Below are 21,887 nucleotides of genomic sequence, written 5' to 3'. Positions count from 1 at the left end.
GTAAACTCTACCTGTGGGGCTAAGCCTCACTCACACATTGTCCCACTATCTATGGAGTAAACTTATCGGTTGCTTAAGTGCTCTCATTGGAAAGAAGATTGGTATCTGGGGCTTAGCTCTGGGGATAGAGTTTGAAGTCAGAGAAGTCAACCACTGAGTACCAAAGTTCCCCATGTTCCCCAGGTGTAAAGAGGGTTTTCAGGTTAATAAAGGGTAATCTGATATCAGGTAGGACTTTTAATTTCAGTACTTTAAAAATGCTGGCAGGTTTTCTTAAAAGTAACCCTGTCTGCACACGGTTACTTGTATGTACTGTACATGTACAGCATACCTGCTAAAAGAAGACTCTGGCTATTTGAGCAACGTGCAGCTGGAAAGCTTAGTGAATGCAGTATTTTTTTTAAGTTATGGTGTACATTCAAGTGACCGACAGGGTTATTTTAAGGTTTAGCTCACCTAAAATGAATATGCCTTTTAGTATATGCTGGTGAGTTAGAGCTAATGGTTTCTTCTATCTCTCAAGGACTCTGATGTTTAGAGCTCTTCAGATCCCAGTCCTGCCAAGATGTTGCAGTCATTACAAGACAGGCCACTTTCTCTGTAGGATATTTTATTTGTTTTATATTTTGGAGAATGTAGCAGGAGGGGTGAAAATGCCAAAAATTATCGAGAATACACAAAACTGCAAGTTGGTGGGTACAGAGCCATAATGAACATGTGAAACCACTGGGTAGATCAACCCACCTGGAACTGTATTAATACTTTTGAGTGTCCTGACCCTTTAACCCTTTCGCTGCCACCGTCATATGGCATAAGGCGGAACACAACAGCAGCTGGCCACGTCAGTATGGCATACGTCGGTGGCTTTTACTCTTCTGCTATAAACCCATGGTCGCTTTAGCGACCATGAACTTGTACCAGAAGGATTCTCCTGACTCTCCCCTGTAAAATAATAGCTGTCACCAGCGGCTCAGAAGCCACTGATGACAAATAATAACAAAAATTCCGGGCGCCTCCCTGCCGGCACCGCTGCCGCCGGCTTCTGTCATCTTCTCCTCCCTGCCTGGAGCCGCTCCATGCTTCTCCTTAGATCCCCGCTGCTCTCCCCCGCCTGTGTGGGTTAAGGCAGCTCACATACACCATTGGATAATAGGCAGGGTAAAAGGTGCATTTTTGCTTGTAAGACTACTGTATTCTGTTGCTGTATTTCATGTTCAAAACATATTAAGTTATTGTTTGATTTGCATGACAAGGTGAACCTTCTATGTTAATACATACAATGGGCTTCCCTATAAATCTAATAATTATCCATCATGTTTTGGTGTAAATCACTTTTTTTAAGCTGCAGATGAAAGACATTGGAGGTTCTGCTCATATGTACATGCTATTTAAGCTTTGTATTGTGTTTCTATTATTTAGGATGACCATGATAGAAAAATGTATGATAGGCTGAGTCCTCCAGTGAAAGTGTTTTATCCTGGGGGTTTTCGTCTTAAAGTATAGTAATGAGACTGTGATACACAGTGAATTATAGAGGCTAAAGACACCAACCTTCTCTTGAACATTCACGCCACACAGTCACTTCACATTAGTACCAGCCAAGATGTGCCTTGAACTAACTATTGATGAGCTTTGAAGCCCTGAGCGTAGATGTTAGAAGTACGGTAATCTTTTTTTCTTGCACTGTTTGTCATGTTTACCATAATGATGGTTTGCATTTATATCAGGGGGTCCCTAACATTTAAATCCGTTACCTTAGCTTGCATAAGAATTTTAGGTACAGACTTGATCTGTTTATAAGCGTGGAATGTATTTGAGATAGCTGTTTTCTTTTATCAAAAAAAATGGGACTGGCTTGGAGCAAAAGTACAGCTTCTGTCCATAGTAATCAACCAGTTCACTTGTATCAAATAATGAATGCCAGTATATAAAAACTAGAGCAAAGTAGAGCTATAGCCAGTAGCAGCTAATTAACAGCAGCTAATTAGGTTTCATCTATCATTTGCTGGGAACACGGAACAGTAAACCTGGTTAGTTGCCATGAGTAAACACTCTGCTTTTTCTTTTGTTTTCAAGAGGAAATGTGGTTTGTGCAATTAGCTCCCCCATTTTTCCAGCCAGAAGCCAGACAACTGGGCAGCTATTCAATAATGTTTCACGTTTGTATCAGGAGTGAGGATAAGTGTATGATCATTATGTAGCATCTCATGTAAGGGAATACTCTTCAAGTTGTCAGAAGTAGCATGCTATAAAATATCATTCGTACCACACTCACATGCTTGGGCATTTCTGGACACCTTCTCCCCTCGGCAGACACCCCTGGCCAATAGATCCCCATTCAAGGAGACTGCCACTATTGTCCCCTTAGGGCATGCATAGATATTTAAGGGCTTTGAGATGTGAGGGGGAGGTGCTCTGCAGACACATTTGACGCTGGCTTATCAGAGACAATTTTTTTTAACCCATGCGAATGCTTCTTTTCTGTACAACACCTGGCTAAAGGTGTCTACTGATGCCCCATGCACATTATTATTTCCAGATTTGTGCAGTCATGTAGATTATAGGGTCATTCTGCCAGAACCATAGGGTGTGTATGGGTAACATTGACTTGAATGTTGGTAGAAGAGGTATCCTGGTCTTTAGTTACTGCCCTTTTGGCCTGCCCTTGCAAGTTGGGAAAAATCAAGGCTTTAGTAAACTAATATTTATCTTTTTTAGCAGCAGTCTATGTTGTTTCTCAGCATTCAAACTGTTTAACGTTTCCAACTGTTGTGATACAGCACTAATCTTTGGCCTTGACAACACATCATCCCATCTGAACCTGAAGGTGGAAGACTCATATGTAGAATGGGATCCTCTGGCTGGTAAAACTCAAGAAAGCAAAGTGAAAGGAAAGGAGAACAAAGGCAGGTAGGTAGATGTGAATATCTATATGTACTGGCTGTCGTCATCAAATTTTGTGTAATTGTGAGAATATGTCAGTCTGTGCCAATGGTGATACACTTGCTAGCAATGTCAACAAGTGTGAAATTTTAAGAATTCTGTTGGAAAGCAAGTTACTTAATTATAAGAACCTCTGTGCCTTCTCATCAGACATCATTTTTCATCAAGGTTATGTTTTATATTAATTTGTCAATTTAATTTCATAAAGCTTTTACAGTTATATATCAAATAAACCTTCCAGAAAAAACAGTAAAGTAGAAAATAAACACAACATACATAGTGATCTACAATTGATTTTAAACCTTGTGTCAGAAAAGTATATACAGTAAACTCTCTGTTATCCGGCATTCAACTAACCAGAACTCTCATCTATCCAAAAGAAAAAAAATCCCCTGTGTAATGTTCTGCTGATCTGCGGCATGCATTATCCTGGAAACAATCATGTGTCTATTTGTCTTTGCTTTTGATAACTGCATTTCAATATTAATAGGAAGTAGGGATGCACAGATACTTTTCGAGTACCAGTGCAGATACTAGGCATTTTCATGAGAACTACCAGGGTGGCAGCGGTTGCAGGTGGGACCTGGCTCTGGCACTCCACCACTGTCCTGAAATCATTAGTCGATATTGTTTTAGAAAAACCGTCACATGACAATAAACAAAAATGTATCAGTACTTGTAAGTACTCGGCAAGTATCAGTACTCGTACTCGCAAAACTGGTATCTGTGCATCCATTTATTTATAGTTATAAAAAACAAAATCATACATTAAATCAGAGATGTACAAATCCCGGGAGCTCCGTTTGCTCCTTACAAATCACAGCCGCCTCCTAATTTTTAAATTTTTCTCTAGTGTAGTCTTGGAGCTCAAAAGTATCGGTACATGTACTCGTACTTGTACCGAGTACTGTACTTGGTATCTGTGCAACCCTAATAGGAAGTCAATAAAGAGTTTATGGTATGGTATGGTATGGTATAGTATGCGGTATGGCATTAGTTAGACCCATTTTTAATAGTAACTCTCAAAGCAAAGATCTACTATACTATTTGCTTAGATATGCGTTTTTAGCTTTCAGTAAAGTTATTCTTTCTCACTGAGATCGGATAAACACAAATGCCAAAAGCAAATGCTCGGCCTGCATGCCTAATATGCACTTGAGTGTTCTTCAAGGCTCTGTGTGAAAGATTGTACTGAAGTAAACCAGTGCTGAGAGAGTTGCCTAGACTGCCAATGCAGACTTCTTCTGAAAATGCTAGCTTCCTGATTATCATTCTGATCCAGTGGCTTCAATTCATTTTCTGGCTCAGAATACGGATGAAGATTAGGGGTTCTGGCTTTACTTTCTACATACTTGTTTAGAATTAGTAAATGTTTTTTTTAGGATTAGTAAATTGTAAAAAAATAAGACAGGCAACTAGCACTGTAAGGCCACATTAAGCAGTGGCGACTCCCATTTCTCAATAAAGGTTTTCTTTAAAGCGGACCTTTACCCATATCTTTAAAATAACAACAAACACACCTTTAGAAATGTTTAGTAATGACAATCTACAAGCACATACTTCTAGATAATTGCAGGCTTTGTATTCTTTGCATACCTTAGTTCTCTTTTCTTCCCCAGTCTTCTGACAATGGCCATGTTTACTAAGGGCAGATTGCTCTATTTGCTATTACTTCCTCGATTTCTGGCACATGTGACTAGGACATGTGACCATGCACATCATCTCAAGGGAAGAAAATGCCTTTCCCTGAGATCTCATGAGATTACAGATGAGATTTCCCAGCAATGCTCTGCTGATGACAAAGCAATCCCAGTGTGCATTGCTTTGGCAAACTGAAGTCATTTGCACTTTCAAAGCAGGAAGTGAATGCTCTGCAAGTGTAAGTATTTCATAAATCACAGCATTTTACACCGGACATGTTTATGTTATTATTAATCATCATACATAGAGGGATGCATTGGTAGAATTTGATTTTTGAGTGTAAAGGTCCGCTTTAAGCTGAAAAGCTAAATACAGATGGCCAGTCAGTAAAGTTTCCAATCCCCTTTTGTTCCATGTCAATATGGTCACAGAATCTTGCGGTGTTCTCAGTTGATGCTACAGTCCTTATTGCCGTGTAGGCCTCCACATCCTTAATAGGGTCACGCTAACCTCTGCCCTTTTTATATGGGCATAATGCATTAAATCTTCTAATTTGAAAATACCTTTAAAAAATATGACAACTTTAAAGTGAAACATCTCTAATGTCAAAGCCCCAGTTGTATATTCTAGCAAGAAACATTATTGATTCTAACAGACTGGCATATTTCCTGTTTTAATCTTATCGTCAAAGTGTTCCATTACTCTTCATTATCAAATGTCTCAAGATGTCTTACCATTTTGCCTATTTCTGTTGTCTGACAGTGGCCATGTTACGTTGAAGAACAGTCCCAGGTGAAGACAATATAGATATGAGTAGCACTAGGAGCTCTTTCTGACTTGCCTGGATTCTCTAGCATACAACTGTTTCTAACCCTAGTTTATTTTCATTAACACGTCATACAATTGGTCTGGCTAGCCTCTTCTTTGATCATAGAAAGCACTCATCTAAAGACTGTTCTAATATAGTGTGATTTTGTTTCAGCTGTATAATCTGTACTCAACAGCTATATCCATGGCTGTGGGGAAACCAGCATCTTTGGTGAAGGTTGTATTTGGGGATAGGACGAGTGAGAGAATAAGACGTAATTTGAAACATTATCGATTAGTAGAAAGTATGATGAACAGATTTGTTCAAGTTTTAAGAGAACTGAGTATAGTGTTCTCTATTTTCACACATGCAAATGGGGTCTCACTTCATGTAGAAAGCCACAAGTAATACAGTGTATTAAAAACTAGATGGGCGCAGATGTCACAGTGGTGACATTCATTTCCTACTGCTTCGATCTGCAGGGGATCTGTGCACATATGATCAGAACACAACTGAAAGGGGCCTTTGGCCTTTCACACATCCAGCTGTCAGTTTCTCAAACGGACCTGATCGAAGCTCGATGTTAACTTGCGTCCATTTACATCTGATTACCTCTGAATCCGGCAAGTTCTGAAAAATTAAAAACAAAAATTAAACCTGAAATGGTATGGATTGGAGGTAATCAGATTAAAATGGACACGTGTCTGCTTACATCCGACTGCCCAAAGACCAACATGGGCCATAATAATCATAACTTTAGTGGCCTTTTAAATAGGACAGTCATAGAATACAATGTATACTTTTTATCTACAATAACACTGATTGAATTGGAAAAAAAGTGTTTTTTTTTAAAATTTTTATGGACTGCATAAAAAAGAAAATCTTTTTTTCAAGACAATACCACCAACCGAAAACCTTGTCGCACTAAAAAAAACTATGTATGGATTACTTTGTTATCTTAAGCAATGATAAGGTTATTGCTGAATCAATGAGCCCATAACAGAAATGTAAAAGTTGCTCTGGTCTATAGGTGGTGTATAGGTGTAAGAGCTGAAGTGCTTAAGGGGACAAGAAACCCCCTACTTCTGTCAATGTCCTAACGCATGTTAGTGTAATGTAGCATGGTAAACATAAAACAAAATGGACCTTCCTCTCAGTTATTTGCACTATACAAACATTTATACAAACATTTATTTAATATAGGGTGTTGTACAGCCTCAAATTCTGTATTGATGGTAAATGAAAATGTACTGCAAAAGTGGCCTTGCTGCACATAAGGGAATTAGAGCTGTCCCCCTCATTATAATATTGTATTTATGTATAAATATCTATGTATGTATAGAAACAGTCACTAAGCATTATTGTGGGAGACAATACAACTTTATAACTGATTAAAATAGAAGTAAAGCCAAACCTTTTTTCTTTTGGGTCACAGGAATACATCTACTAATGTACTCCTGTGACCCAAAGTCGGTATATAGCGGGCTACTGCTAAATCTAAGCTGACCTCGCAGAGCCGCACTGCATCCGGGAAGGATCCCGACAAAAATACTCTCTAGAGCCAAAGCCAGATGTGCCCGCCCCCTCCCCTGTCTGACCCTTCAGTGAGTGCTGGAGGCACAGAGAGGAGAGAGGGGAATCTGTCAGTCTCTAGGCTTTGTAAAGAGAAGATCGTGAGCTGAGTGATCAACAGTCTCATGATCGCTCAGCTCTCGGGATATAGAGCAGTGTCCCACACCAGCTCTAAGTGTTGGGAAGAGTATATTTTACTCTCCCAATACGTCTGATTTAAGGGGTTTGTTGGACTTTAAAGGTGATGTTAACCAAGACTTTTTATAGTACATTATGTCCATGTGCAGATGGACACATCTACACTTGACTTAATTGAGGATGCACATAAATAGCTGGTCACGTTGCTCAAGCATTTTCTTTTTATAACTGACCCTTTACTTACTTTCTGTCATTCACAGAGAAGCGCTATGACAAGCAAACTGCAACTAGCCTTCCTAGTTATCTCAAACTCACATGACCAAACTATAAACCATTAGGTCATTAAAAGTGCTGCTATTCCGACTTTTGAACTGAACACAAATAGTTCCAGAGTAGTGAAGTTAAACCTATTCAGATTCAGTGCAGATGATGTCACTGCCTTCAATATGAGAATGACCGCTTCCAACAAAGGTTTCTCACACAAAGATTTTGCCTTTTAATGTAGCTTGCTTGCCTCTTTATTTTTAAGCACATGTCTGGAACAAGGCCTGCATCTTAATTTGCTAGTTACAAAAATACCAGTAAAAGTGCTTTCTTTTATCTCTGATAGGCTGCTGGATTTTGTTTGCTAAAACTGAATTGCCTTTTTTTTTCCCTTTACATGTATGCATACATCATTTATGGACAAATACTCTAATGTCAGTGGCTTAGTTTATCAGTGCAAATAAGATAATATTTTCTACATCAGAGATTTGTATCCCAAAGTATGGAAAGATCTTGTCCATAAGTGATCACATTTCTACAGTATATGAGGGAAGTACCTGGAGTTTCTGCCTCGTCTCAGTAGACAGGACTCCCGGAGAATTCCCTCACATGGAACTGAATGTTTATTTAAGAGCGTATTGCTTTAAAATTCAATTTGTGTTCTTAGCTTGGCTTGTGTCTTTACTTCTTTTCCATGCTTGCATATGCATCTATTTATTTTGGTAAGTAACCTCTGCTTATTCTTTGTTATAGTCACCCCACACCTCCTAACTGAGCTTGATTCTATTTTTGTTATCTGAGCTGACATCTGAATGACTTGGCTGTTTTACTTAGTTTTGGTAGAATTCACTCCATGTTTTTGATAAAAATACAAACCGGTATTTAAAAAAGTTAGAAGTTACTTGTAAAATTACTCTGCACAGCGTCCCAAAAAAGTATGTTGTACAGCTGCTGCTAATAATTTTTATATACATTTTACTTTATAGATTATCAGTTATAGGTAATCTATAATCCATTTATTGATGCATACTGGGTTCACAAGGAGCAAATTTGCTGAATCTGCCGAAATTCGCTTCCTTTGTGACCCTATTCCCTCGGCAGAACAGAGGCCGGTGCCACCGTCAGAATACAAAGCTCACGACAGGAGACTTGTCCATGCATTGTGTTCAGCATGCGTGGAGAAATCCGTTATATTTTCTTTTTTGTTCAGCCCCCAGGTTGAACAGAAAAAATATAAGAGTGTGTAGCTTACTTTACTTTAATAACATTTTAGAAACCTTGTTGGTGTGTATAGTCTTGCTTGCACATTTGACTGCCCACCCAACAAGGCCACACCCTGCTGAAATGTTGACAGTCTGCAGCTGAAATTTCCTTTCCATTGGGTGCCTCTGCCCAGTCAATCTCCATAGACTTCCATAAGGCTGTCTCAGCTGTCTGCACTGCTAGGAAAATTGGGGAGTGCAAAGATTTATTAAAAAAGAGGAGGGATGTGCAGCTTAGAAAAAAAGGAAGCTTGATGACATTAATCTTCAAAGATGCAAATAGAAGGCTGCCTAGATGGCTTATTACCAGGAAGTGCAGGGTATCCAGTTTTTCTGTATTCATCTTCACAATGTAATATTTTTCTGCAGTTTGTTGCTTTGCTGGCTATTTTGTGAGACCACCCACAGAGCTGTGCATGTTTACTTTTGGACATCTTTTGAAATAGTTGTAGAAAAGGTACAAATTAAAACACATAGGTTAGTTCAAACACAGAAATGTACACCTAAATCTGTGTGCCATGCATGGTCTTGTAATAGAAAGTATAAGAATACATTGGGAAGCCTTATATGGGATTGGGGGAAGACTGGACAAACATGACCTAATAAAAGGCCTAATAAAGCAGCTGAGTAAATGCAGAACAAAGGTTAGATCAGACCTGTGGGTGCACCTTCTGGAAGCTGCTCTCAACTTTCTTTCAGTGGACCTTGGTACATTGTAGTTTAGGACCTGGGAAATGGGTCAGTCATTAAAACAAACAACCACCAGAGTTGCCTTGTTCACCCTGTGGCCCCCTACTTCCTGTCACCTCTGCCTCTCTGTTTACTAGAATTTGTTTTTACCTTTTTTTAAAAGACAAGCTGGTTGGTTTGGCTGTACAGCCACTGTCAGAATACCTACACAGTTACTGCAGCTGACAGTTATCTGCCGACCTCTTCAACAAGAGAAGTAATCGACTTTTTTGTCGAGCCGGCATGGTCATAACACTCCTTGTTTAGATAGCTAAGATGTCACACTTTATTTTCACACAGTTGGACTCCATTCTTCTAGTTTTTTTAATGTTTGAAGATAATTGGTAGTTCATACGCTTATTTAGGGGTTTCAAAGCAAAGAGGGCAAAATTCAATGCAACCATTTTTTATTTTTATTTTATTTGTTAAAAAAGCTAAAAATTGGAATACAATGTAGATTTTTTCATGTTACCATTATAGATTTTCAGGAATATCAAATACTGTTAAACATACAGCAACTTGTCAGAAATACTGTACACATGTGAATTTAAGCAAAATAAATGTCGTTCCTAATTTCTTGGAGCAACATCCACTTTTTTCAGTGGATCATTAATCTGTGTCACAGTAAATAGGCCTGTATATCCAAAAAGGCAAAGATTTGGATACGCTGAGCTAGAGATTATTTATTACTATTATTGGTATTTAAAAAACGCCAACATTTTGCGCAGTGCTTTCACAGTGGCCATTCACATCTGTCCCTGCCCTCAAGGAGCTTACAATCTAAGGTTCCTATGTCACATGCACAGATGCAAGGGCCAATTTGGACAGGAGCCAATTAACCTTCCCCCATGTCTTTGGAGGGAGAACAGGCAAACTCCTTGCAGATAGTGACCTGGCAAGGAATTCGAACCAGGGAGCCCCAGTGCTACAAGGCAGATTAATAACTATTATTCTCTTCCTCTGCCTTAACATAAAGCAAGTTTAAGGGTCCGGTAGGACAAAAACTGTGCTGGCCCTAAGCAGGCTGAAAAGTGGGAACTTTGATGATTATACTATATTATATTTACAATACTGTTGTGTTGAAGGCAATCCAGAAAGTACACTCAAAGCTTGTCCCAGTCTGAACAGTTGAAACTCCTGTTGTAATAACTGTCTCTTTGAGTTCTAATGTATTGATATGTGCAAATGTCTTTGGTTCTGCCTTTGATACAGTGGTTTCATGTATTTTTTTTTCCCCCTGTGCTCTGCAGAAGTGCAACACCATCCCCGAAAAGAACTTCTGTCACTTCTAGGCCCCCTGTGAGCAGGGGCAGCAGAGACCGATTTATAGGAGAATCTTACACAGTTTTGGGTAAGTACTGATGTCTCATTCTAGTTTAAATTAGGTTTTTAGCTTCATGTGGACAAGGTAGCCATTCTGGTTTACTCCCAGCTTACTTACTCCTTTATACAATTGAGAAACATGTCCAGTTCACATATGTCGGCAAATTGTCATTGCCTCTGGATGCCAGGTCCAGGTTGTAGCATAGGGCATAAGCTCGGACCTCCTTTCCATTTTATCATCCAGTCTGAGAGCCTGCACTTGTCCATATTAGCATTATCCAAAAAAGCAAAAGACTCACCGCTCCAGTTCCACCTGGGAGAGATACTATGGTGTATACCTTGTAGTTTGAACTTTGCATGGAATTTACAACAATAAAGTTGGATTTTTATGGACCTCGGTTTTGTGCGGCAGATTGGAGAAATATTGTCCATATTAGCATGTTCGACCAGTTAATAGCTGGGAGTGGACCTTGGTACATTGTAGACCTATCAATCAGGGCCTCACCAGACCCACAGAAAACTAGATCGATAAACATTTTCATAACTATTAAGGCTCTGAAGGGCAGAATCAATAAGGACATTTTAGGAGAGAGCTGGGAATGCGGTATTTCATTTCTGTGTCTGTTAATATTTTTACAGTTGCTTCTTCTGGAAAGAAGAGACCTCAACTTAATCTATTACCCATTTTAAACTTTTCAAAGTAAAAGTCCTGCTAGTCAACTTTACAGGCAGAAAGTCTATTTTTGGGTCATGTTGATCTTGGTTTCAGTTTGTTTCCTAAGGACTCAACTTCCACCTCCTTGAGCTATGCCCTGCCTGCACACCATGCCCTTGCCTGCCTCAAGGGCCAGTAAGGACCACTTCTTGTGCTGCCTACTCTTAGGTTCTGGGGAACATATTGATACTGGCTATGCTACTTAGTGAGTCACTGACTTGAAGCATGCATTCATTAAAGGCAGACCTCATTATCCTGCATGCATATTTCAAGTCAGTGACTTTTTTTTTCAGCTAATTATTAAATAAAAAAGGTTAGGGGTTTAAGGAACTTGTGAGAACTAATTAACATTTGCGAAAAATGTAGCATAAGGATATTTTTCATCAAGCAAATGATTATCTGTGCATTAATCCCACAGAGGAAGTGGCTGCCACTTGAAAGCTTAATGTGGCCTAAAATGTCCGATAACATAAAATAACCTGCTGAGGATAGCTACACAAATGTCAGTCATCCCGGGTTCTGTCTAAGCATGCATTCTGAATGTTTTTATTAGCTTTTTACATAAACTATGACAATAGAAATCTGTCTGAGCGTAGCAGGAGCATTCTAAGAGGGAGGTTGTGGCAGCAGACAGAGACATGGTCAGTAAACAGGCATGAGGTCGGTACAGGCAGCAAGCAGAAGTGGTCAGTAACAGGCAGTGATGGTTCAGGCAGCAGACAAGGTCAAAAACAGGCTAGGGTCAGTACACAGCCGGCAGATAAATTCAGACAGAGCAGCTTGTGAACATGTGGGTTATTCTATTACAAGCCATGGTGCAAATTTGGTAAGCAAGGAGGACTGAGCTCCAGGCCTTGTCTGGCAACAGGACACATGGAGGCCAGGCCACACTGTTGTCAGGATACCTTGGCCTGTAAGAGCAGGGAAGAGGATGCCCAGTTGAAGCATGGCCTGTAGTATCACCAGAGGAGCGCTGGGAATGTGATCTGCGTGGGACTTAACAGCAGAGGATCTCTGGGAAGGCAGCTGGACAAGGTAATTCTTTGCAGACACACTAAAAAAACTGATGGTGGTCTAACTTTCCCAATGCTATTCAAAACCACTATAAATAATTTTTTCACTAAAGTTGAGCTTTAACTGATGTGAAAGCACCTTCAAAGTAAGCCAGCGGTCTCTTAATAATGCTAATGGTTATCCATACAGGTGATACAACAATTGAAAGTGGACAGCATTATTGGGAAGTAAAAGCTCAGAAAGACTGCAAATCCTACAGTGTTGGCGTCACATATAAGACAATTGGCAAGTTTGACCAGCTAGGGAAGACTAATACAAGCTGGTGCTTACACGTGAACAACTGGCTACAGGCAACATTTGCTGCAAAGCACAACAACAAGGCCAAAGCCTTGGAAGTATCCGTACCCGATAAAATAGGTGTATACTGTGACTTCGATGGAGGTAACTTTTTAGTTAGCATGTGGTTTATTATCTTGCTATTAATGTATGTAATGTAATTATATGAATGCTTACCTGCCATGGTAGAAATATGTTTGCTGCCATTGCTAGTCTCTTTTTAGAAATCATTATTTGTCAAAAAAGACTAGCAATGGCAGTCTGACTTAAAGTATATGTAAAATGATCTTACCAACTAGCAGAGTTGTATATATCACAAGCATGGGTGGCCAAAACCATAAATCCTATTACAGTAAACATATGTATTTCAACCGTGTATTTAGTGCTTCACGTGGAGTATGAAAAAAACTACTGTGTACTGTTGCTTCTGCTATAATATACTGCTGTAATACTGCTTAAAACTTTGGTTTTAATTCTGGTTTGTTTGTTTTTTTTAAACTACTATAAAACAGGACTAGAACTTAAATTGGATTTCGTTCACGCCAGTATAACTTTTCCTAATTTCTCTGTATTATTGCCTGTTATTGCAAAGCAATTATTTCTTACCTGTGCCATTTTTTACTTTTATTACCTCTCTTGATTTTTGAATTGGTTTTGTTATATTTAATGTTCTGTGGATTTATTTTGTTTACACCAGTGATTATTATTCTCTTCACAGGTCAACTTTCATTTTACAATGCCAGCACGAAGCAATTACTTCATAGCTTTAAAACAAAATTTACACAGCCAGTTGTTCCTGCATTTATGGCAAGTATACAATGTTACACAATTTTGTTTACATTTCATTGATTCTATACCAGGGGTAGGCAAACTGCAGTCCTTTAGCTGTGGTGAAACTTTAATTCCCATCATGCATCTGCTTCTCGGTGTCATGCTTGTGGCTGTGAGACTCTTGTAATGCCTAAAGCTGGCCATATGTTGCTTAGATTTTCAAAAGAACTTTCTTAAGAAAGAAAGTTCGTTCGACTTTATGCTAGTTGACAGAGTCTAATCGATTATCAATTTTGATCATAGGCATGAAAAATATACTTGCTTCTTGACAGAACTCTGGCCACCAGTACACTGAGTGCCCACATTGTCCTGGGCTGACAGAGGTCTGAAAATGTACGTTGTCGGCAAAAACCTTTTTGTCAGGATCATGTCAAAGGCTATTATGTTGAGGGTAGCCTGTAAGAAAACTAATCTCAAAGGGTCCTCCTTTGACTCTAGCAAAGGACAGTTCCTCTAGCAGTCAACTCCCCTCACTGCTTCTACTGTTTTTGCCAATTGTGAATTTATTAATAGAAAGGATGGCAGCAGTCCAATATAGTATGCAGCTTTTTTCCTTACTGTAATATATTAGGCATTGCAGTAAAACATACGTGTTTCATGCAAACATGCGCTTAATGATAAGCGGGTGTTTGCTTGAAACCCGCATGGTAAGGTTTCCTATGTTTTAATGGAATGCCAAATATATTACAATAAGAGGTGCACCGAAATTTTTTATTTATTAATTCATTTTTTATTAAATATTTTTTACTTTACTTTCAGGGGCTTCGGAGAAATATTAGGGGTCTAAACAGACCCCTGATATTTCCCTTTTAAGAGAGACAAAGTCCTCAATCTCTTTTTCTGCAGCCCGTGTTATCAATGAGAAAGAATCCTCTATACTGAGTGTTCCTGTTCATTCATAACATGAGGACATTGTGTGTTTACTATAACTACAACTATGAGTGAACAGGAGGTGATGTAGATCACTCCCTTTCATTCATAATTGAGGATATAGTACACGTACTATGTCCTCAGTTAATTACAGACACTCTGCAATCACTGATTGCTGAGTGTTTGCACTCACTCTCCTCTCTGACACGCTGTCACAGGAGGCTGAGCGAGCGGAGCAGGGAGGAGAGCTCAGCCTCCTGTGACAGCGTGGGCTGTTTCCGCCCACACACCGCTCTGCCGGACTGTGATAGGAGGCTGAGCGGTGTGGGAGGAGAGATGCCGGCCGCTCACAGCGCTCTCCTCCCACAGCGCTCGGCCAGCTATCAGTTTCTCTCCTCTCCGCTGGGACACAGAGCAGCACCCAGCGGGGAGGAGAGAAAGAATGAATGCACCGATGTATCGGCAGGAAAATGGCACTTTCGGCATTTAGCATTTTGGCGGCCGATATATCGGTGCATCCCTAATTACAAAAAAAAAGAAGACACATACTATATTGCCAGGGCTTGGAAGCTACTCGTCCGGCTCCGGCGTCTGTGACGAGAGGACAAGTAGCTTCCCAGCCGGCTGTTGTAATTAAACAGTCGGTCGGGAGCTTTACATTATACAATATTACACATTGAATGGACGTTCTCTGCTCTGTTCCCTGTTGCCATGGTCCCTTTTACTGGGATCACTTGTACTAAAAGACTGGCTTTCCTGCTGTACATTTAGCCTTGTTTCCCTGAAGCAGGGCTAAATGTAGAAAAAAACTACCTGCCCGACGCCTGGAACTGCATGTCCCGCCGTCGGGCGATAGGATTTTGAAACCCCTGCCTAGGCTCGCGTGCCACCAGAGGGGCCTCTGCGTGCCATAGGTTCACCATGGCTGATATTGGGTGTGCGATCCTTCGATCTGCTGAAACATGTTTCAGGCATTGCATCCTTATTTAGAGGCTAAAGCCCTGGGTAAAATAAATCTGTAGCATGGCAGTACTAGTTAAACTAAGAGTGTATTTGGCTAGCTGGCACCATATGGAGAAAATAGCCCCTTTTTCTTCATTTCACAACCCATTATTTGGTATATATACCCGAACCCTCGCAAGGTTTCGAAGAGCTAAACATATACAGAATTTTACAATGCTGGTATTTGTATATGAAGTGTAGATGGCTCCGGTGGCAACATGGGCAGATGAGTTATTACAGTACGCTGTGATACCTTATGCTCTGCTAGTTAAGTGCAGTCTACACTAAAGGTCTGTTTTGAAGTAAAACTCCATCCAACCTTTTTAATGACAGCAATAAAACCAACATTCCACATTTTACATTTTATTATATTGTTGTCTCCATTCCTGTTGGAGAGATTTTCCTTCTATTCCTGTTTCCGGGACCATCTGTTACCTGTACCTACCCAGTCATAAGGGAAAATCTCCTTGACAGAGACACAGACAGCAATGAAAAAACCTTTAGCCCTTCTTGACATTGTCCAAGGTTTAGCTGAGGGCTTGTTCACACTATAGTGGCGATTGGCATTTTTCAGCAACTGAAGAAAGGAAGTAACCACTAGGACACACAGACAACAATTGCTTTTATAAACACCTAGGGGGTTATTCACCAAAGGGTGGAGAGTTTGGAGAAGGCAGGAGAAGTGAACAATCTAGGACAACATAGCTGAACTGGAAAGTGAGCGGAATTGGAGAATTTTTCCAAATCAGCTATTTTTGTCCTAGATTGTTCACTTCTCCTGCCTACTCCAAACTCTTCACCCTTTTGTGAATGACCCCCATAGTTTCATTATGAGAATAAAAATGAAAACATTCACAAAAATATCAGGCAGAAATGGTGCGAGGACTATTATAGGTTACAGGTAACAATGAACTTTTCTTATTTGTGTCCTTTTGGTCTGTTGACCCCCCCATCTAAGGACTGGTAAGCTGCAGTATTCACTGAGTTTATATACATAAGGCTTTAGAGCTCTGTTCTATAACAGAAATATTTCACTTGGTGTGCCTTTGTAGTGGAAGTCCAAGCATTCTAACGTTTCTTTGATGTGTTTATTTGTTTTCCAGGCATGGTGTGGTGGGATCACACTGTACACAGGATTACAGGTTCCAAGTGCCGTCAGAACTCTTCAGAAGGCTGAAAACGGATTGAGCGGCTCATCTAGTAGTTTAACCAGCAATGTCCAATAACATGACCCTTTTAACCAACAGGATGGAAAGTTTGCTCTGATCAGAGTGGATTGTTAGATTTTTTTTCTATTACTATTTTATTTAGTAACATTACGGTTGCTGTTCACCAAAATTAGGAGCAAACTGATCATTTGGGTTGTTGACCCGCTGCTCTGACGCTTGCAGTATCTTTGGTGACTGACCATGTGCTGCTCAGATCCAATGTTAGCATCTGCTGCAAATGTTCCAACAAGAGACGGAGTGACTAGGAACTAGGCAGACAGAAAAGGAACAATTGTCATGTGCGTAGGTTGTTTTTATAACCATGGATGCAGCTTTGAGTTTATTTTTAACTTTTCCACATCACCTCTGTACTTCTTAGGTGGAAGCCAGTGTTCTGTTCAGCTATTGTGGTTTAAAAAAAGATTTTGTTGCTTATTTTTTGCTACAATGTAAATATCCCCAGACAATGCCATGATGTGTTTTTATGATACAGTGTATGCAAGTCTCTGAAGTGATGTTGGGCATAGGATCAGGTGCTTATCTTACAAGAAATGCTGTACAATGCCTTGTTCACATAGGTGGCAGACTCCACCGCCTCTCTGATAGCAATTCACGGTAGACCACTTTTCAAAGGGCAATAGAGCAGCAACTTCTCAGTGTTCAGTAGGCAATACTGGCACCTCCTCAATGCTGTTTTTTGTTTGTTTTTTTCTCCTGATTTTAAATCCCAATGGGGATATTCTATTGCAATACTGCACTGCAACTGCGTGGTTACTGTGGGGACCCATTAATTGCAATGGTTGTGTTTGGCAAGGGGCATCACCTGCCAAATGTGACATGCTGTTTAAAATTTGCTGCGGCATGTGTACAGACATAAGCTGCCGCTATATTAAGTTTGAGGTGGGTGGTTAGGGGAGTTGGTAAAAACACGGATCAACGCCTGTTTTGTCTGCCCATTGGCTGCCCGGGTGAACGAGGATTATGGAAGTATCTATGACATAAGCCTCATTTTCACCATCTGTGGTCTTATCACTATAATCTGACTGATTATATAATATAGCACTGCAGTCTTAAAACAAAAGGTTTTATATATGTCATCACATCTATCAGAAATCCAGAAAACAAGATATATCCTTTGTTTAGGTACAGGCAGTCCGCGGATTAAGAACAAGATAGGGACTGTAGGATTGTTCTTAAGTTAAATTTGTATGTAAGTTGGAACAGGTACATTTTTAAGTGTAACTACAGCCCAAAAAATGTTTTTTAGTTTTGGATAGCATGGGGAAGGGTTAACCCCTGTAAAGTTTGTTCTGCTGTGTGTGCCCCTGTTCAGAAGATTTCACCTCACTTTCTGTCCCTGTGACAATTGGATTTTTAAAATTTTGGGTTGTCGTGGAAAAAAGGATTGGTGATAAAACCTCAGTGGAGACACCTTTTTCCTATGATCATTCTTACAGGAGTGAATTTCCCTTCCTATGGGTAGATTTCCTCTCACTTCCTGTTGTCTCAAGGGCAGGAAGTGAGATTACATCTTTCTAATGAGGGTACAGACAGCAGTACAAACCCTCACAGTGACCTGGAAGAAGAGGTGGGCGCCCCTTGTCTGCACGTCTAATGAGCCAACCTCCTGTAATGTACGTACAGCAATGCAAACCAGACCCAAAAAGGTGGGCACTCCTCGTCAGCACGAGCATGATAGCATTACAACTACCCCAGCTGTACAGTAATAGCCTATGTTTGTAAGTAGGAGTCGTATGTATGTAACTCGGGGACTGCCTGTAGACTATAGTGTATATTCTTTATAACATATTTTGAGTTATTGCTGAAATTTACCTTAAAGGAGAACTATGGGGTTAAGGCTTTTCCCCATAGTTCTCCTTAGGGTAACTGGAGGACGCAAACTAACGTCCTCCCGTCACCCTAGGCTCGGTATACTGAGACGCCACAGCTGAAGCGGATCCCGACAATTATGCCGGGATCCGCCCAGCTGCGTGACTGACAGCTGGCTCTGCCTATATAGAGGCAGAGCCAGCTGTACCCGCCCCCTCCCCGTTCGTTCCGCCAGTCAGCGCTGGAGGATCGGAGCGGGGAGAGGGGAATCCAGCCCCTCCCCTGTCACAGCAGAGAGCCGTGACAGGATCAAGAAGTGAGCAAACACCGGTATGTGTTCGCTCACCTCCCGATCTACTGAGCCGACCTGTGACAGTCTCATTGTCACAGGTCGGCTAGAACTATGAGCTGAGTGAAAAGCACTCACCTCATAGTTCTCCTTTAAAATAGTTGTTACTTTCATGCACCTTTCACATTTATGCAGGTTTGCTGCGCCCTATTTACATAACTACTACCTAAACAGATGTACAATGTAGATTTCATCTATTCAGCCTCCCAGGTCAACAACTGATAAGATTATGTTGTCTTTTTTAATTAGTTAAGCTGCCCATAGACTGATATTTTCTTCCTTCAACCCGCAGGCTGAACAAAGAAAATATAACAGATTCCTCCATCAATGCCTAGGAGTGTTGATTGAGGAATCTCCCGATATCTTCATTGTATGTTGACGGTGGCCGCCAGCCACTGTCAGAATACTCGAACAGAGCCGGCAGCTCTTTGACTACGACTCTGTTCGTTTAAAGATTTTCCAACTCCTTCGATCAGCTGATCAAGGGATTTCAGCTGAAAGGGTGCTGACAGCGGCACACACTGTGCGAATTTCGCCCCGGTTCATCAAGAACCAGCTTAAATTCGCACAGTGTATGGCCACCTTTAATCCTGACTGGTAGATTAGGCACAAGCACTGCACAATACTGCATACTGTTTGCATCCAGCAGATCTGTTTGTCATGTTTAACTAAAATAAGGAAAACTATATTTTCCCATTAAGAACAGTAAGGGCTGCTCCCTAAGCCTTGTTCCATAGCTGGGGCAACTTATAAACCTAAATCTAAAACAGCTATATCTACTTAGATACATTTTTCTATAAATTAGGTTGTATCTGTGCTGTCAGTCAGGGATTCTAGATGCAGTTAGCTACTGGGGCATGAAGAAACCTTTGATAGAAGCTGTCCTACGTCTATGCATTATAGCTGTATGGCAGTGACATTACTTGAAATGAAGCTTGACTACCCCAGAAATAGTGTGCGGTATGTAAGTCAGAGAATGGCTGCTTCAGTCAGAGGCTTATGAGACAAGTGCTTAGCTTTGCAGTAAATTCCCTAAATGAAGAATTACATTATTAGGAATCTTATTAACCACCTTAGTACTGTAGCATTTTTTTTTTCATTTGTCACACACATGTTTAAAGGTGAATTTTTGGGCAGGAAATTACTTTAAACCCCCAAGAGCACATTAGCAGGCTGCTATAAGTGATCTGGGTGGCTGTACAGCAGCCCAGATGACGTGTACTGAACAAGCATCGCTTGCTGAAAAGAATGATACCAAGGTCATGGCTGCAGCAGCATAACCACTCGAAGACCAGGACATACAGGTACATCATATGGTCCTGAAGTTGTTAAAATCTTATTTTTTGGATTTGTGACAGAAGTGGTGGCATGTAAGAACAATCTGTTTTATGGCAGCAGCTTTGTACTTTATAAGATACTGTACATTAAGCTTGCTGAAGAAAAGAACCAAGCAGTGGAATCCAACTTAAATACATTGAATAAGGCAATGCAAAGAGCAATGATGAAGTGCACTGAAGTAACTCATAGCGACCAATGGTGAATCCCGATTGGCCGGTATCAGCTTCTACATTTCATGGATTGCTCTTAGTCTTGTTAAACAAAATAGAATTGCAATTTGAATAGTGATTTCAAAGGACCAAAGTGTGTCGATGAAAATGTGAAAAGCTAGGTGTCATCATCCTTTTCATAATTTTTTTTTTAGGATTAAAAATGATAATCTTCAATGTCATTATATGCAAAATAGATAAAACATGCGGAGAGATCAAGCAGCATAAATTTTCAGCTTTTTATGTTATTACCAGTGATAAAGTGCTAGCAATCACTGAATGTAACCATGGCCTGAAAACTGAGGTGTACAATGTTTGTTTGCTGAAAAGAACAAAAGCAGTCAGGTGTATCAGATTTACATAGACATTAACATACCTCTTCCATTCATTGAAGGACACAGCTGATTCTTTATTTAACAGAAGGGTTATATTGCCGGCTGCAGGAGTAGGACGCTAGGCAAAAAAAAGAACACAACGAAGCATAGCTCTGGGGATCGCCCGAGCGGGTGGCTTAACCCCCTAATAATCAGTGTTGCATGGGATTTGATATGGTACTGTTCATTACATATCTTGTTTATACTGGAATGTGCTACAGAGTGGCCAGCTACTGCTCCAGGTCTTTTACCCATTCACTACAGCTAATCTGCCTATGTTCTGATTCCAGAAGAACACCGCCACATGCATTTATATCTCCATCTGTTCCATTGTTAAATTCTGCAGACCGACCATGCTTGTGATTCCCAGTTAGTTGATAACATGCCAAATTCTGCTCTATGGCTACCATTCTGCCCTAAGCTAATAACCCTTAAAGGACAAGGCCATGTTTTACTACATTAAAGCTAAACTCCAGTCTCACCTTCAGCATTGCAGAGACTCATCTCCTGTACTGAAATTGCTTACTGTGATTTCACAATGTTCTTTAGAAGCTACAGATAGTCAGATAGAACCCGCCGCATTTCCTGGCTGTAGGACATCCAGCATTATCTATGTCGTATTTCCCCAGCTTTCTTATCCCTGGCCCACCTCATTCATTCATTGGATTTCAGTTCTTTCGATTGTGGAAGTTCAGCATTACATGTAGGCATTACCTAGGGTAGTCTGCATACTAATGCAGCCTGCCAAGTCTGGCGAGTCCTCCAGACTGACATCCAACCATCAAGGCTTTTTGACATTTGCACAACTCCTCCCAAGAGAAAGCCCACCGCTTGCATTAGGACTGAGCGCTTTTGAGAAGAGCTATCTACAGCATTCTGCCGGCCCCTCCCACCAATCAGGATTTGACTGCATTGCATAGACAAGCACGGAGACTCAGTAGTGATGTCGCTGGATCGCGAATAAGATATGGAAATTAATGTGAAAGGTTTTTTTTACATATTGATATAGCATGTTGATGAAGGGGAGGGGAAGGCAAAATATAAGTAGATTACAGCTTTATGGCCATGCAATCTCCCCAAGCTTTTCGTCCCACACGATCATAGTTTAAACTTCCCTCACTCTGCTTAGAC

The 21,887-nt window shown here is 40.5% G+C and overlaps 1 protein-coding gene across 3 annotated transcripts in view; it reads left to right on the top strand.

The window, feature by feature from the left end:
- FSD1L (fibronectin type III and SPRY domain containing 1 like) overlaps nt 1–17,228 on the top strand; it is a 58,983-nt gene extending 41,755 nt beyond the window's left edge. Inside the window, exons 9-14 of one of the 3 annotated variants that reach the window (XM_018565467.1) lie at nt 2,781–2,910; nt 5,347–5,376; nt 10,608–10,708; nt 12,599–12,850; nt 13,464–13,552; nt 16,552–17,228. In XM_018565467.1, the coding sequence (XP_018420969.1) occupies nt 2,781–2,910; nt 5,347–5,376; nt 10,608–10,708; nt 12,599–12,850; nt 13,464–13,552; nt 16,552–16,674 (725 nt within the window). In that variant the 3' untranslated portion in view covers nt 16,675–17,228. The remainder of the gene's footprint in view (nt 1–2,780; nt 2,911–5,346; nt 5,377–10,607; nt 10,709–12,598; nt 12,851–13,463; nt 13,553–16,551) is intronic. The other 2 variants (XM_018565469.1, XM_018565468.1) reach the window with 2 other exon arrangements.
- The last annotated feature ends 4,659 nt before the right edge of the window (nt 17,229–21,887 follow it).

The sequence above is a fragment of the Nanorana parkeri genome, unplaced genomic scaffold (genome assembly GCF_000935625.1).
Source record: "Nanorana parkeri isolate BGI_ZX_2015 unplaced genomic scaffold, ASM93562v1 scaffold850, whole genome shotgun sequence".
NCBI lineage: Eukaryota > Metazoa > Chordata > Amphibia > Anura > Dicroglossidae > Nanorana > Nanorana parkeri.
The sequence above is the reverse complement of the archived record's forward strand: the minus strand, read 5'-3'. Positions and strand labels throughout refer to the sequence as shown.